The 16,376-nt window shown below is 57.3% G+C and overlaps 1 protein-coding gene across 4 annotated transcripts in view; it reads left to right on the plus strand.

Annotated features, from left to right (window-relative positions):
* AKT2 (AKT serine/threonine kinase 2) overlaps positions 1-15,124 on the plus strand; it is a 51,694-nt gene extending 36,570 nt beyond the window's left edge. For all 4 annotated transcript variants that reach the window (XM_058709765.1, XM_058709768.1, XM_058709766.1 and 1 more), the window contains 10 exons: positions 4,284-4,433; positions 4,847-4,978; positions 6,436-6,501; positions 7,507-7,575; positions 8,396-8,518; positions 9,975-10,103; positions 10,330-10,544; positions 11,030-11,117; positions 11,220-11,322; positions 12,350-15,124. In XM_058709765.1, coding sequence (XP_058565748.1) covers positions 4,284-4,433; positions 4,847-4,978; positions 6,436-6,501; positions 7,507-7,575; positions 8,396-8,518; positions 9,975-10,103; positions 10,330-10,544; positions 11,030-11,117; positions 11,220-11,322; positions 12,350-12,429 — 1,155 coding nt within the window. In that variant the 3' untranslated portion in view covers positions 12,430-15,124. The remainder of the gene's footprint in view (positions 1-4,283; positions 4,434-4,846; positions 4,979-6,435; positions 6,502-7,506; positions 7,576-8,395; positions 8,519-9,974; positions 10,104-10,329; positions 10,545-11,029; positions 11,118-11,219; positions 11,323-12,349) is intronic.
* The last annotated feature ends 1,252 nt before the right edge of the window (positions 15,125-16,376 follow it).

Here is a 16,376-nt window from a genome sequence, read left to right on the forward strand (position 1 = left end):
AAGCACGGCGGCCCCAGCTGTGGGTGGCAGCTCCCCTCTGCCCCAGACACCATGTTGCAAACCCTTAAGGAGTATCCTGGACGGAGGCCCTTGCTTTTTCTCTGGAATTCTGTGCCGCAACCTTGCAGTCTTGGCCCAGTTGGAACAGGATCGGGGGCTTGTCCGGTAGCGGGAGAGCCCCAGTTACCCCTGAACAACCTCCTACATCTCTGGGGGTTCCTTGGCTCCCTGTGGGGCTGGGCGGTGTGAGCCAGGGTGGATGGGACAGGCCTCCCCCGGCGTCCTTGACACCTTCCTTGGGGCCGGCACTTCCTGTGTGCTGTGCCCTGTGCGCAGCAGCTCACCCGCGCTTCAGCGTGCCCGGTCTCCCGAGGAGGGAGGGGTGAGCTCGCCCTGGTGGCGGAGCGGCTGTTCGAGCCCCGCTCGTGCTGCTCTGAGGCCCGTGCTCCTCGCCACCAGCTGTGCGGCCCAGAGAGACTCCTTCCAGCTGCCTCTGGTGCTCCCTGCCGGGGATGTGTCATTTCTTTACCCGGCTTCTGTCGATGGACTGTGTTCTCCCTGCTTACGAACAGAGATGATGGCACACTCTGCATCTTTGTCTTTACCTTGCCTTTTGGTTTTGTTTTTTTCAAGAGAGCGAGTGGGGGAGGGACAGGGGAACAGAGAGAGAGAGAAGGGAGAATATGAATCTTAAGTAGGCTCCACGCTCAGCGAGCAGCCCAACTTGGGGCTTGACCCCACGACCCTGGGATCATGACCTGAGCCGAAATCAAGAGTCGGTGGTTCAACCAACTGAGCCACCCAGGTGCCCCTTTAACTTGCTTTACTCATGTGACAATCCCTCAAGATCTCTGTACGTGAGCTATATATGTATTTTTTTCTTTTTAATATATTTAGTGTGTCTCTTAGGAGATTGGTGATTTGTTTTTTTCAATCCATGGTCTTACACCAGAAGTCAACATTTAAAAACTTATAAGAGGACAGTCATGATCTGATAAAGCAGATCGTGGGATGTGCCCCCCACCCACTGCCCCATTTCTTTGGAAAAGAGAAATATTAATGTGGGGATAGGGATTTACACTGTAATTTGTTCCAGAGAGGTCATGGGTTAAAACAAGTTGAGAAATGGCAGCCTGAGACATTGGCTCAGAGAGGGAAGAAGCCAGTGTTGCTCTGCGTGCGTGTGCATCGGGGCTCCGTGTGCTCCGGGTCTGGGGTCACTTGAACTTCGGCCGCCTTGCTCACTCATTCCCCAGATACCACCTGAGCACCCACCCACGTCCAAACAGACGAGATCCCTGCCTTCATGGGACTGACGAACATGGGCTATGGGGCCCCCGGGTTCGGCCTCGGGAGGGCCAGTGTGCCAGCCCTTAATGTTTGCGCTGGCAACATTCACACCTCTGTCTTCTGAAGCATAATCTCCTGTGAGCAAGGCCATGTTGAGGCTCCGAGCTTCCAGGTGTGAACTGGTGCCTCTGGGCTTGGTGACGACTCGGTTCAGACCAGGTCGTGGATCTAAGCGAGAACAGTCCTGCCCTTCGGCTCTCGAAGGTCACGGGCCCTCTGTGATTCCAGCTACCAGGCTCAGAGCACCGACTTGTGTTTTTCCTGAATTTTGTTTTTTAAATCTGCGCCTCCGTTTCCCTATCTGTAATGCACAAGGAAGGGTGAGTGGCCTGGGAGTGTTCGTAATCGGGGGACAGTGGAATCAGACTCTTCCTTGCCCCTGACTCCCAGCTCCCCTCCCTGGAGGCAGCCAGGGCCCTGCGTCGGCGCCCTTCCAGAGGTGTTCGTGCCGGTGTGCATACACGTGTCTGTGCGTAAATCCCTCTTTTCTACTTCCAGTAGTGTCACATTCCACACTTTTCTTTTTTTTTTTAAGTTTATTTTTATTTTGAGAGAGAGAGAGAGAGATCAAGCGGGGAAGGGGCAGAGAGAGGGAGACAGAATCCCAAGCAGGCTCTGCGCTGTCAGCACAGCCCAGCAAGGAGCTCGAACTCATGAACCTTGAGATCATGACTGAGCCGAAGTCAAGAGTCAGACACCCAACGGACTGAGCCACCCAGGCGCCCCTCCGCACCGTTCTGCGCCTTCTTTTTTCCGTTAAGGTATCTCCGGTCACCCCAAGCCCACACATGGATCTGCCTCCTCCTTCCTGGGAGCTGCAGGGGGTCTCCTTGCATAGATGTTTCATGTGTGTTCTCTGCAGCTGCCAACAGCTGGCCGGCTGGCAAGCACAGTACTGCTGCCACCCTCCATTCGGTCCCAGGTGCCGTCACCCAGAGACACACTGGGTCTTTATAGAATACCAACCAAAAGCAATGCCCACCTAAATTGAGCATGCGCCCGACTAAGATGCACCCGGATTCCAGCAGCGTCAGAACCTGGGGACATTGGTGCCACAGGACTGGTGGACTGTAGTCGCTGGGGGCTGTCAGTATGTGAGGAAGCAGAGACTGAGTGCAGCCCAGCAAGGTGGTTCCAACTTCTCAGGCCACTTGCACTCTGCGTGACACTGGCCAGGGTCCTCGGTGCCTCGGGTGTGCAGGAACAGTTTCACCTGCTGCCTGGGGCTGGGGGTGATTCTGGAAGATGTGTGGCTGACTGGCTGATCTCACTGAGGCTTATCTAAAATTTTTTTTTCTTTTTTTAAAAAAAATGTTTTTTTAATGTTTTATTTATTTTTGGGACAGAGACAGAGCGTGAGCAGGGGAGGGGCAGAGAGAGAGCGAGACACAGAATCCGAAGAAGGCTCCGGGTTCTGAGCTGTCAGCATAGAGCCCGACGCGGGCCTCGAACTCAAAAACTGTGAGATCGTGACCTGAGCCAAAGTCAGACGCTTAACCGACTGAGCCACCCGGCAGCCCCTAAAAATTTTTTTTTTCAGTTTATTGATTTATCTTGAGAGAGAGCAAGAGGGGCAGAGAGAAGGAGAGACAGAACCCTGAACAGGCTCTGCGCCATCAGCTCAGACAGAGCCCAATGCGGGGCTCAAACTCACGAACTGTGAGATCATGACCCAAGCCCAGATCAAGAGTTGGACACTTAAACGACTGCGCCACCCAGGCGTCCTGCATTGAGGCTTATTAAATTGCTGTAATTTGGGAGGTTGCCTCTTTGTGCTTTTTGAGTTTTCTCATTCTTTGTGAACATTATGTTTTTCTCCCTGTTCATGTGGCTGTTTTGTAGACATAAGCAAAATCCATAGGGGGTTCAACTTCTATTGGGTCGAACTGCCTGAAATTGTGTGGTGGGTTCAGAAATGGGAGGGGTACGGAAATGTATCTTTCAGCCTCCTGGTTTCTTTTTTGTGGTCTCTGGTCATTTTTACTTTTTTTCCCTAGATATATTTCCCCTTTCTAGAGACAGAAAGTAGGTATCAAAAGAAAGTTATTTCCGAACAAATTCTAAATCATGAGTGACAGAAATAGTTACTTTCAAACCAAGCTCCCTTTTGCTGGGACCTGCTTCCAGGTCCGCAACCTTCTGTTCTGCGTCCCTGCCCCACCAGGAACCTCTGTCCCTGCGCCCTCCTGGCAGACAACCCCCTCCAGGGATCTTGCCTTATGAGATCTTCAGCTTTCTTTGGCCGATGAGTTCTTCCTCTTAACTCCTGGTTTGCTTTTACAAAACATTGTGCTTGAGGTTGTTCTGGAGGAATCCCTAGGAGCACTGTCTCTCTCTTATCCCAGGCTCAGGGTGGTGGTTCATTTTCAAGGCAGCTGTGAAGAAAGGTGGTCTCCTTCTTTGGTCATTTAATTGCTGCCTGACTTCAAGTGGTGCTCAGGCCACGCCACTCCTGGGACATAGATGGTCTCTGTCCTTATTCCATTCTTGCCCTCTCTTACCCTCTGCAGCCAGAAAATCTGTAAAATTGCAGTCCTGTTCCATTGGCTTCCCTTGGCTCAGACAGATCTCGTCAGAAATTTCCAGGGCTTTTGGCGCGCCTGGGTGGCTCAGTCGATTGAGCATCGACTTCAGCTCAGGTCATGATCTCGCAGTTCGTGGGTTCGAGCCCCGTGTCAGGCTCTGTGCTGACAGTTTGGAGCCTGGAGCCTGCTTCGGATTCTGTGTCTCCCTCTCTCTGCCCCTTCCCTGCTCGTGCTCTCTCTCTTGTTTCTCAGAAATGAATAAACGTTAAAAATTAAAAAAAAAAGAAAGAAAGAAAGAAATTTCCAGGACGTTTGATTATTTGCTCCCACTGGAGAGGTAGGGGCTCAGTCCTTCCTGCCCGGGCTCCCAGGATTCACAGCTCTTTGGATGTGTCCCCACACAGGGAGGAGTGGATGCGGGCCATTCAGATGGTCGCCAACAGCCTTAAGCAGCGGGGCCCAGGTGAGGACCCCATGGACTATAAGTGTGGCTCCCCCAGTGACCCTTCTGCGGCCGAGGAGATGGAAGTGGCAGTTAGCAAGGCTCGGGCCAAGGTGGTAAGTGCTGAGGGGCCGGTGGCCAGGCTGTGAGTACTCCTCCCCGCACAACACTGGCCCTGCCTCCCCTGGTTTCCACACGGTGTGTGCAAAAGCGTAGCCGGGGATGTGTCCTGACTGCGCTGTGGGATGGGCCTACATGGGTGCACTTGGGGTGAGGGGCAGCCGCATCATGGGAGGTTGTCAAGACCTGTCTGCCCCCACATCTGAGCCTCCCGGGGCCCCCTGCCTGGGAGAGCCAGGCTGAAGGCCACTTCAGAGCAAATAGTCACTGCCCAGAGCCTCCCTTCCTGCTCCCGCCAGAGCGTTTTGGCAACAGCGTCCTTCGATGTTTCCTTTCTCTTTGTTAAAATGTCTTCCCGTGGGCCACGTGCCAAGCACCGACTGCCCCACTCTCTCCCCCTCCTGGGCAGACCATGAATGACTTCGACTATCTCAAACTTCTGGGCAAGGGCACCTTTGGCAAAGTGATTCTGGTGCGGGAGAAAGCCAGCGGCCGCTACTACGCCATGAAGATCCTGCGGAAGGAAGTTATCATTGCCAAGGTGGGCGCTCCCAGGGCTACTTCTGGCTGGCCTCTGCGGTGGGGAGTGCGCACTGGGCAGCACGCTCGCCTGTGCCTTCGGGGAGCCTGAGGCCCACCCCACCCCACCTTCTGGGCACCTGGAGGACTAAGGTGGGGAGTGTGACAGGGCTTCACCCCGCAGGCGTCATCAGGGCCTGCAGGCAGGTCTCTTGGGGCATGAAGGGCTTGTGGGGAGGCCCTGAGGGTCGGGGCTTGGCTCAGGGCCTCTCACTAGGAGTCTAGGCCAGAATGGAATTCTCTTCTTTTTTTTTTCCTTCTTTAAATAAGTTTTTAAAATGGAAAATTCCTGACATGCACAAAATTTTTAAAAGAAAAATAAATACTGTGGACTCCCATGTAGCCAGCATCCAGCTTCCCCAATTGTCAACATTCGGCCCATCTTGTTTTATTAGCTCTGCCCTCCTTTTTGTCCTGGAGCATCTTAAAGGCATGTTCTAGATGTCATATGGTTTCACCCAGAGATACTTAGGTATGTGTCTTTAACAGATGAAGATCATAAAGACTGTAATGGAACAACGATCTCACCCCAGCAAAACGAACAGCCCCCTATGTGCCTGGTCCAAGGCAGGCTTCCACAGCCTCAGCACTGTTGGCATTTGGGGCCAGATCATTCTCTGCTGTGGGGCTGTCCTGTGTACTGTAGGATGAGTCGCCACACCCTGGCCTTCACCCCTAAAGCCAGTAGCACCCCCCCCCCCCCAGTTGTGACAATCAAAAATGTCTTTAGACATTATTATCAAGTGTCCCCTAGGGACAGACTCACCAACCCCTGCCCCGGGAAGAGCCAGTGTCTGGGAACCGCAGGCAGGTCAGGATTTTTAGCAGCTCGGGTGACTGCTGTGTGTTTAGAAACCAAACTTGAGCCCATGTTAGAGTGGCCCCAGGGGGCCTGTAAAGCTGGTGCTGGGCCCCACCCCCAAGTGTCTGGGAGGGGCCTGAGAATCTGCATTTCCCCAAGTTCCTAGGCGACAGGCTGCCAGTCGCTATGGGGACCACACATTGCCGCGGGTGGAATCCTGATTAGATCCACTTCCCTTTTTCAGCAAGAACGTTTATACCTGGGGATTCCCACTGCCTGTGGCATCACCTCAGGAGTCTTACAATGCCTGCTTGTCCCTCCTTAGGGGTGTTAATTTTAACATTGGCAGTCTGTCACCTGCTTCATAAAGTCCCCAGCGACTTCTCACCTCATAGCTTTGAGATTGAGCCACTGATTGATTGGCCTTGTCTGGGGCCATCGTTTCCTTGTGGCCGGAGGATGGTAACATTCCACTCCCGCCATGCCATTCGGTGTGTGTTTAGGACTAGAACTGCATTTCACCAAAGCATTGCTCCCCCCTCCCTTAGGTTGGGCCGGGGGTCGGGGGGGCAGGTGTGGTGTTGCCCCCCAGCCCCTCACGCAGCCTCTGTCTGCAGGATGAAGTTGCCCACACGGTCACCGAGAGCCGGGTCCTCCAGAACACCAGGCACCCATTCCTCACTGTGAGTGGTACTTCCCTCTCAGGCGGGGCCTGGCCTCTGCGTGCGCCATGTGGGAAAAGAGCCCAATCCTGCCGCCATGAAGCACAGACTTCGTGTCAGCCAGGTGGCCAGGGCTGGGTGTTGTTGGGCTCCCCCAAATGACCTGAATCAAACCCCCGGGGGTGGCACCTTCTTCACAGATGGTGGCTTCGTGGCTTCAGCCAACTGATGATACCACATTACAAGATGGTTCCGGGAGAGCATGGCTACTCTATGAGTTAGAGGCATTTAGCCCAGCTGGTCGAAGTGGGAACGTTATTTTTTTGTTTCTGTTTTTAAATGTAATTCTAGAAGGACATGAATTCTGGTGCTGCTTGTCAGCTTAGTCTGAGGAGACGCCTTTTTGGGCTACAGGCTCCCATCAAGGCCAGCAGCCATCAGTTAAATGGATCACGTATAGGATGGCTTATGGGATGGGTCATTTCTTTAGCTCAGCTGTTGTCCAGTGTCCTAGTAAACCATGACACTGTTCATACTTTTACAAGGTACTTCGATGTAGAAGACAGAGAATAGTTAGACTTGTCATGAGCAGAGGGGGTCACTCGGGGTCCTCTAAGGAACTTTCTGTTGGGCTTCTTAGAGCGTAGTTTGAGAACTGCTGTTTACTGGCACATCATTTGTCCATCCTGTCTTTGGGGTTGGCTCCCAAGCCACTGCCTGCTTCCGGCCAGCAGACCTACAACGACTGTGGAGAAGAGGGGTAAAATGGCCCTGGTTGCTCAGAACTGGAGATCTCCCTGGCCGCACCTCTCAGAAGCTTAGCTGAAGGCTGAGGACAGCCTCCTTCAGCCCAGTAACCCTTTCCCTGCCCTCAGAGCCACAAGCTCGCTCACACACCCCAAAAGGGGAAGCTGATGTTTGAGCCCCGGCTGCCAGGGTGGGGAGCGTGCCTGCAGAGTCCGCAGAGAGCCTGCCTTCTTCCCACTCCCACCCTGGCCGCCTTCCTGCCCCCACCCCCCTCCCCAGGCACTGAAGTATGCCTTCCAGACCCACGACCGCCTGTGCTTCGTGATGGAATACGCCAACGGTGGTGAGGTGAGCATAGCCTGCATCAGTGTTCCCATGTCTCCTTCCCAGGTATCGTGGGAGGCAGAGGGCAATTGTAGAGGGGGCGGAGGGGGCCTGGCTGGATGTCCCCTCATTCTCGAGGCAGGCATCACCATCTCCATTTCGCAGGCGAGGAAACTAAAGCTCAGGTTAAGCGGCTGGGCCCAAGTTCACACAGCTAGTGAGTCAGTGGGCAGGGGGCACACGCAGGCCCAGAGAGGCCTGGAGAGGCTGTGGGAAGGGGGGCGGCCAAACGGCAAAGGGCGTCCTTAACGGCTGCCAAGAAAGTGTGTGCGGGGCAGGGCCTGCCAGCGCTCCGCCTTCCCCCATGTTCTGACGGGAAGAGTCTGCCACTCGTTGTGACTGGGTTGCTCAGGCCTGGGCTGCCACCTGCCCCTCAGCCCCCGCACCCTGCTTTCTGCGTGTGGCGTCACTCACCGACTCCTCGTTGTTGGCTTCGTCTGTCCCATTGGTCCGCAGCTTATTGTCACTTGCTCATGACGTGTTCCTGTGCTTTCTTGCTGTACCCCCCTCCCTCCCTCACCTGTCCCCTCATGCTGTCCCCACTTAACTCTCCCCTTGGCATCTCCTGGCTGTCCTTCGTTCTTCATGCCTCACTCCGTTTATCACGTGAGTTCTTCCCTGCTCACTGTCTCTCGCTTGGTTCTTCTTGCCGTCACTTGCAGGTTCACGGAGTAGGTGTCACCGTGTCACTGGGCTCGGTGTTGGGGGCCAAGGGGCAGGCAGGGTCCTATTTCTTGCTCCTCTGGGCCGATATCTGACTTTTTGCTCCTTCCTCCGCTGGCAGCTGTTTTTCCACCTGTCCCGGGAACGTGTCTTCACGGAGGAGCGAGCCCGCTTCTATGGTGCAGAGATCGTCTCTGCCCTTGAGTATTTGCATTCGCGGGACGTGGTGTACCGCGACATCAAGGTGAGTGTGCGGTTGCCTCCTGGCCTGTGGCAACCTGTGGGGCTCGCACCGGGGAGGCCGGGCCTGTGCCCTCAGGCCCACACTTCCCCCTCCAGGGAGGCTCTGACTTGTGGGTGTTCCCGAGTCCACTCACCCTCTGGCCTAGGCCCCGGCTGGCTGTCCCACACTGAGGTCCCGCAGGCCTCTCTGAGCCTCTGGTGAACACACCCCTCTGTGCGGGGAATGGGGAGGGGTGGGGGGTGGAGGTAATATTAGTACAAGCACCACAGGAGATAGTTTGGCCGAATCCACCAAAGCCGAGTGGACACGTCCCCGTGAGCCAGCCGTTTTGCCCCAGGTTTATGCACGGTGGGAACCGAGCACGGATGTGCGCGCACTGCTGGCAGCGCTGTTCACGCTCGCCCCGAGCTGGAAGCCACCCGGGTGTCCGCTGTCGGAGAACGGCTAGAACGCACTGCGGTGGTGCCCCGCGGCCGGGCCTTGCACAGCAGCCACTGAGTGAACCGCAGCCCTGCAGCTGTGCTGCACCCCTCATGGGCTCACGTTGAGGGGAAGCCAGGACAGACCGTACAAATCTGTGTTATTTATTTATTTTTATTTTTTTATCATTTTTTCAACATTTATTTGTTATCGAGAGACAGACACAGAGCATGAGCAGGGGTGGGGCAGAGAGAGGGGGAGACACAGAATCCGAAGCAGGCTCCAGGCTCCGAGCCGTCAGCACAGAGCCCGACGCGGGGCTCGAACTCACAAACCGCGAGATCATGACCTGAGCCGAAGTCAGACGCTTAACCGACTGAGCCACCCAGGCGCCCCAGATCTGTGTTGTTTAAACATACAGTGCATACGTAGGTGGGGAAACTAAAGAAAAGCGAAGGAGTAAAGTTCTTCCTCAGCTGAGGGGACGGTTAATAACAGGCAAGGGGCCCCTAGAGGGTTCTAGGGGTCTTGGTAACGTTCTCCCTTGGCCTGGTAGGGGTTACACAGAAGCCCACTAAATTGCCCATTTGTGTTAAGTTTGGTTAAAAGTCGAGGAAGAGGGGCGCCTGGCTGGCTCAGTCGGTAGAACATGTGCCTCTTGATCTTGGGGTGGTGGGTTTAAGCCCCCCATTGGGTGTGGAGCCTACTTAAAAGAAGTGGAGGAAGAAAGCTGGCGTTGCTCGGAGAGTTGGGACGCTGCAGCCCACGCTGTGGGGAGCCGGTGGGCAGAGCCCGGCTCCCGTCTCTCTCTGCCTGGCTTTTTTCCAGCTGCCCTTGGGGGCTGGCCTCCCTCTGAGCCTCACGGGCCTGACTTTGTGCTAGGGGTGTTCCCGGTGCCCGGCCTGGAGCCCCTGGCACGACAGCTACCACCCCGGGCCACAGCTCTCCGCGGGAACGGCCAGGAGGCGTGGGGTTCAGGAGCGGTGGTGGGAAACCCTGGGAAGACGCGTCCCTGATACGTCAACTTTTCCTACAGCTGGAAAACCTCATGCTGGACAAAGATGGCCACATCAAGATCACTGACTTCGGACTGTGCAAAGAGGGCATCAGTGACGGGGCTACCATGAAAACCTTCTGTGGGACGCCCGAGTACCTGGCACCCGAGGTGCCTGAGGCTGGAGGTCCCGGGGGCGTGCGAGGCCAAGGGAGGAGAGGCCCTCGGACCCGTGTGGTTTCCCCAGCGCAGACCCTGTGAGGGCCGTGCTGTGATTCCTTAGATGGCCCTCCGTGGCCACAGGCAGCGCCATGTCCCTCCGTGGGTCCCTCTCAGCCCCGCTGCCCGGCAGGCATGTGCCCGGCCCCTCACCGCCCCTCCCCGCTCACCTGCTCAGGTGCTGGAGGACAACGACTACGGCCGCGCGGTGGACTGGTGGGGGCTGGGCGTGGTCATGTACGAGATGATGTGTGGCCGCCTGCCCTTCTACAACCAGGACCACGAGCGCCTCTTCGAGCTCATCCTCATGGAGGAGATCCGTTTCCCACGCACACTGAGCCCTGAGGCCAAGTCCCTGCTTGCTGGGCTGCTTAAGAAGGACCCCAAGCAGAGGTGAGGGCTGGAGTCTGTCCCGCCCGGCCCCGTGCTACCTGTTGCGCTGTCCCCTCGCTCGGAGGGGGCCAAGTCCACAGGCGCACGCCTGTGTGTCATCCCCACGGCGCCTCCACTAGTCCCCGCAGCTTGGGCCCTGGGGAGGGGGGGGGGGACTCGCTTGGGGCCAGGCCGTCCTTAGCGCCCTGCCCGCACTGCCTCGTTCTTTGGGCATGCTGAGGGTCATGGCAGCCCTGAGCCTGGCCGAGGGTGGCCGAGGCCACCCTCTCGGCTCCTGTTCTGGACTCGGAGTCCTGGGTCGGGATCCCCTGGGGCTGTGACCTAGGGCTGAGAGCCCCTTCCCTGAACCATGGTTTCCTCCTGTGTGGAATGGTGGTCTGTGGCCAGGACAGAATCACTAGAGGTCGCTCAGGGCCTGCGCTGAAGGCCCGTCTCCCAGAAGCCGCTGGCCCGGGAGGCGGGTACTCATGGCCATCTCTGCCCAGGCTCGGCGGGGGGCCCAGCGATGCCAGGGAGGTCATGGAGCACAGGTTCTTCCTCAGCGTCAACTGGCAGGACGTGGTGCAGAAGAAGGTGAGCCCCACGCCCACCTGCTCCTGCAGTGCCCCTCGAGGGTGATCTTGGCCAAGGCCTCCCATCCCCTGGGTCCTGAGTCTGGGTTCCTTCCCTCCGCAGCTCCTGCCACCCTTCAAACCTCAGGTCACCTCTGAGGTTGACACAAGGTACTTTGACGACGAGTTCACCGCCCAGTCCATTACAATCACACCCCCGGACCGCTGTGAGTGTCTGAGGCCCTCCCCCCGTGGGCCCGGCTGGGTATGGAGGGGTGGGGTCTGCCCTTGACCCGGTTCCGGGGAGGAAGCTTGTAGGCCCCCTCCCCGTGTCTGGGCAGTTTGCCAGCGGTTGGCTCGAAGGGCTTTTGGCTGTTGGTCTGTGCACCTTTACACCCAGTGAGGGTCGCCAGGAGCCATTGGCCACGGCACATTCCAGAGCTCAGCGGGGAGGGGTCTGGGCAGGAGACACAGGAAGTTGTCACTGCTGGGATGGCACATTCATTAATTGTCTTTCCAAATTGCCCATGTCTTTGGGGCTGGATTGGTTCGTTGATTCTCACCCACCCAGTGCTGGGCTGTGCTGGGGACAGCAGTGACTGAGTCGGCCCTGGGCCCTGCCTTGAGGGAGCTTCAGGCCTGGTGGGGTGACAGCCCAGAGTGGTCAGGTCGAGGGTATAGAAGCCCAGGGACTGGGGAAACCCAGAGGAAATGCCTGATCTGGCCTGCGAGTCAGCGGGGGGCTACCTGGAGGAGGTGCGGTTGGGGGGGGGGGGTGGGGGGAGGCCTGGGCAGCTGAGCCAAGTTCCTGGCGGAAGGAATGGCACTCGGGAATGAGAGTCCAGGATGGAGTGTTGCAGAAGCTGGGGTAGAGGGGGTATGGGGCCAGAGTAGGAGGATCTTGGGGGCCGTTGGAAGGAGTGGGAACTTGCTTCATGGGGAGCGACGGAGAGGTTTTGTGCAGGAGGGGGACAGGGTTGCCTCCGGGCCCTCCGAAGCCCCTCTGGCTGTGCGTGGGGGCTGGATCGGCGGGGGCGGCAGCGGGGCGGGGGCCAAGGGTCTAGGCTAGACCAGAGTGTGGCACCGGAGGGGAGGGTCTCACCGATGGCCCACCGGCTGGGGGTTCCCGCCACCTGCACCCCTTCCTGAGGCTGGGCCCCCGCGGCCCCCTTGCCCGCTCCCGGGGGTGTGGTCGGGGTGCCGGGCCATCTGCAGGCCCGTTCTCTCCGATCCACCTCCCACTGCCCCCCACAGATGACAGCCTGGGCTCCCTCGAACTGGACCAGCGGACCCACTTCCCCCAGTTCTCCTACTCAGCCAGCATCCGCGAGTGAGCAGAGCCGTCTGCTGCCACCACCGCCGCGGGACACGCACGGCTGCCATCACCGCCCGGGGGCTTTTCTCTTGTTTTTAAACTTTTTATTTTTGCCTTTTTTGTTTGCATCCCCATCTCTCACCTGCTCACCCCCATTTCCAGTTTTTTCTTCAGCCCTCTGCCAAACTCACCTCAGCGGTCCCAGCGGCCCTGCCTCCAGGATCCTGTCCTGACCTCACCTCTGTGCTCAGACCAGGCTTTGGGAGACTCTCCGCTGGAGGGATTCCGGTTTTTAATCAACACGAGCCCCAGGGAGGGGCGAAGCGTGGGGCTGTGGGTCCTGCCTGAATTTCTGGCCAGGCGCCTGCAGGCAGTCTGCCTCTGTCAGAGGTCGCCTTCTCGTGGGACACCTCAGGGGACACCTTGTGGGACATGATGCCCCGCGGACAGTGCCCCGGTGCTGCCTTCCGTGCCCTGCTGTTAGGCTCAGAGCGGCCTGGCTTGGGTAGCCCAGCCCCTCATCCCACAGGGGCAGAAAAGCAATAATGTCTAGGGACAGGCTGGGGCCTTTGGAAGGTACGGGATTGGGGGTCCAGGGCTCCCTCGTGTGGTTGGGGGATGGGCACTGCCTCCTTGCCCCGCCTTCCCCAGCCTCCCAAGCTGCTCTCCTGACCCTGTGGATGAGGCAGGAGGAACATTTGGGGACTGGCCTCCCCGCCACCCAGTCCTGTGCCTTACCAGGGCTTCCTTCCAGCTGGCCTTAACTCCCGCTGCACCCCGGGCCCAGCCCCAGCTCTTTCCAAGGATGGGGGCTGGGATCACCCCCCTTCTTTCCGCCTGGGGCGGAGGGGTGCCAGCCCCGGCTGTTACACATCTCGCACCAAGACAGTATTGGGCCCCATGGACTGGGGTCGAAGAGGGGGTGGGGTGGGGGGTCTCTGGTACGTACTGGGGTGGGGGCCTCTGAGAAGGGGAGGCTCCAGGGCCCCTTTCTACCCCCCCCCCCCGCCTCTGGCCCCCACGTTCTGCAGCCTTAAGGTGAACATGTGTCAGTGCTGTGGGCACGGGGGTACGTGCCTCAGACTGTGTGTGTTTGTGGATGTCCCTCTGCATCCCGGACGTGGATGCACACGGGCGTGTGTGTGTGTGCGTGCGTGCACATGTGTTGGGTATGCGTGCGTGAGGGCAAGCGTGTCTCGGCCTTGAGTGTGTGGTGTGTGTGGGCTTGGGCCCTGTCCCCGGGCCTGAGCATTTCATCCCCTGAGGGAGGGGTGCTGGCCCAGCAGGAGGACCACACCTGGGATCCATTTGCTGCCCACTCTCCCTCCCATCCCCCCCCACCACCCAACATCTCTCGGTGTGTGGAATTTAGTTGTGGTTTTGATCTCCCTGCCCCACCTCCTGTACTAGGTAGTTCCGAGAGAGACATCCTAGGGTGGGGTGAGGGTTGGTTTGGGTGGGTGGGGGGTCTTTTTCCTTTCTGTGTGCGTATGTCCTTTATCTGACAATTCTCTGTCCTCCCCACTGGCCTTCCCCCTTCCTCCCATTTGTACGGTACAAGCAATAAAGACACTCGTTTCAGACCGGGGCCCACCGCCCTGGGCCGTTACTTGCCTGCGGAGCCCGGCCCCACTGACCTGCCCCTAGGACCTGTCTGCCGTGCCCGGGCCTGGCCATCTGGAGCTGTGTCCCCTCGGGCTGCAGGGCGCGGGCGGGTGGCTGGCCCTCCGTGTGGGTGCCGCTGTGGGTGGGAGCCGCTGAGGACTTTGGGAAGCTGCCCGGGCCTGGGCTGTGACTCCGGCGGGCAGAGGCCATTCCCAGTCTTCAGAAGCTGCCTGGACTAAAATGGGGAGGGGGGGGGGTGGTTGGCTGGCTCTGAAAGGGGAGGGCATGCGAGGCGCCCCTGAGCCCTGGGAGTGCAGGTGTGGGAGTGGATGCCCTTCCCGTGACCCTGGAGTCCCAGGGCCGGGCATCGCACGCAGTCCCCTTCTCCCCATTTATGCCAAACCAGGGAGCCTCGAGGCCCCCCGATTCCAACACAGAATCCTTGGCGTATGAATGGGAGTCGAGGTGGATGCCTCTGGTTTGGTCACAGCCCTCCCCCAGCTCTGGGACCCTCTGAGAGCTTGTCCCCTTTACCTTGTGGTTCCCGAGCTTGAACCACCCTTCCCGCACCTTGGGACCAGGGCTGCCCTGGCACAGATGAATTTGGTGTCCGATTTCGCCAGGCGTTAGGGCTGCTTCGCACGCGTGGAGTCCTTGAGATCTTGAGTGAGGGCAGCAGAGAAAAGTCAGGGCCAGTTTAGACTCGGGAAGGCGTGGCCGTTTCTTACTTCACGTGGACTTTATTATTTATTTAATTACAAAAGCATGTGCTGGTGCTTATAAGACCAGCAGCAGTAGAAGCTTCTAAAGAAGAGCCTTCTACTTTTCCCTCCAGTCAAGGCTCCGGAGGCAGCTGGTGCCAGTTCCTTCTCTCCTCCTCTCCCCGCCCCACTCCAAGGAAATCCTGAGCCTACCTCAGTCCGATAGATCACCTCGCAGTCCCTGGTCCCTGGTCCCCGGCTCTGGGCCCACAGGCTAGCGAACACTTCCCTCGGGCAAACATAGATTCCCCAGATGTAGTGGTGCTTCCTTCTGTAGAACTTTTTCCCAAAGGGAGTTTCAGGTGGAAGAGTTTTAATAATAAAATTTTACCAATTGGAAAATTTTAATTTTGAGTGGATTACTTTGTCTTTTGTCATGTATGTGTGTGAGAGTGAATACAAGCAACACCGAAGTACGAGGAAGGAAAATCGAAAATCCACGCAGATCCCAGGCCCTGCATGCCCTTCCTGGCGTTCTCGTTGGCACCATTAAAAAGGCTCTTTCCCTTTGGTGTTGTCCCAGTTAATAATGCCAAGTCCCCGGGCTACACCTGCCACCTTTTCCCAATGCTCCTGCCGACACATGAACGTTACTAGGGTGGGCTGGTCCCTGGTGAAATGAGTCTCTCCCTCTGCATTTTGGGGACCTTGCTTCATGAGGCTCCTCTCACGAGGCAGGTATGCCTCACCTGATCCAGACCCCCCTAGTTGACAATTTACTCGGTCTCCAGATGTTTTCCTGCTACTGACGGTGCTGTAATAAACCTTAAGGATCCATCTTTCTGGCACTTTTGTGGCCCACGTTCCCGGGTGGCTGTATTTTAACACGTGTCCGATAGTTTTCCGGAAAACGTGCGGTGATTTACAGATTTTTAACTTTATTTTGTAAGCAACTGCAGGCTCATAGAAGAACACTTTCAGAAATAGTACTAAGATGATTCTAGGCCTGGGGCACCTCGTAGTGCCCCAAAGTAAGGGCTTGCTCGAACCCCAGAAAAGCAGGGGCACCCGGGTGGCTCAGTCGGTTAAGCGTCTCTTTCTTGGTTTTGGCTCAGGGCGTGACTTCAAAGTTCGTGAGTTCGAGCCCCCAATCGGGCTCTGTGCTGACAGCGAGGAGCCTGCTTGGAATTCTCTCTCCCTCTGTCTCTGCCCCTCCCCCCCCCCCCCCACGCTATCTCTGTCTCTCTCAAATAAATAAAGAAACTTAAAAAACCTGCAAAGCAGAGCCTTACTGATAGGGGTATGTGAAGGCATACAGGAGCGGATGGAAAGTGCTCCCACTGGGCAAAGTTGAAAGTACGTCGAGCAACAAATATAGCACGGTCCTAGGTTACACCCAGAGTCCCAATAAACAAGTTGGCATGGAGACAAATGGTAAATGGTGCAAACAGACACGTGTACAGAATTCCAGGTCATTTCTGTAGAATTTCTGTAAGTACCGTGCCTTCAAGGAGGGGGAGCATAGCCCCCCCATTCCTTACGTGTGGGCTGCAAAGTGACTTCCTCCCGAAGTGGATGGTATAGAAAGGGGGGGAGCGACTTCTCAGTGGAGAAACCTGACGAACACCGTGTCAGCCAGGCGATCAAGGTCAGCATCAAC

Source organism: Neofelis nebulosa, chromosome 17 (genome assembly GCF_028018385.1).
Source record: "Neofelis nebulosa isolate mNeoNeb1 chromosome 17, mNeoNeb1.pri, whole genome shotgun sequence".
NCBI lineage: Eukaryota > Metazoa > Chordata > Mammalia > Carnivora > Felidae > Neofelis > Neofelis nebulosa.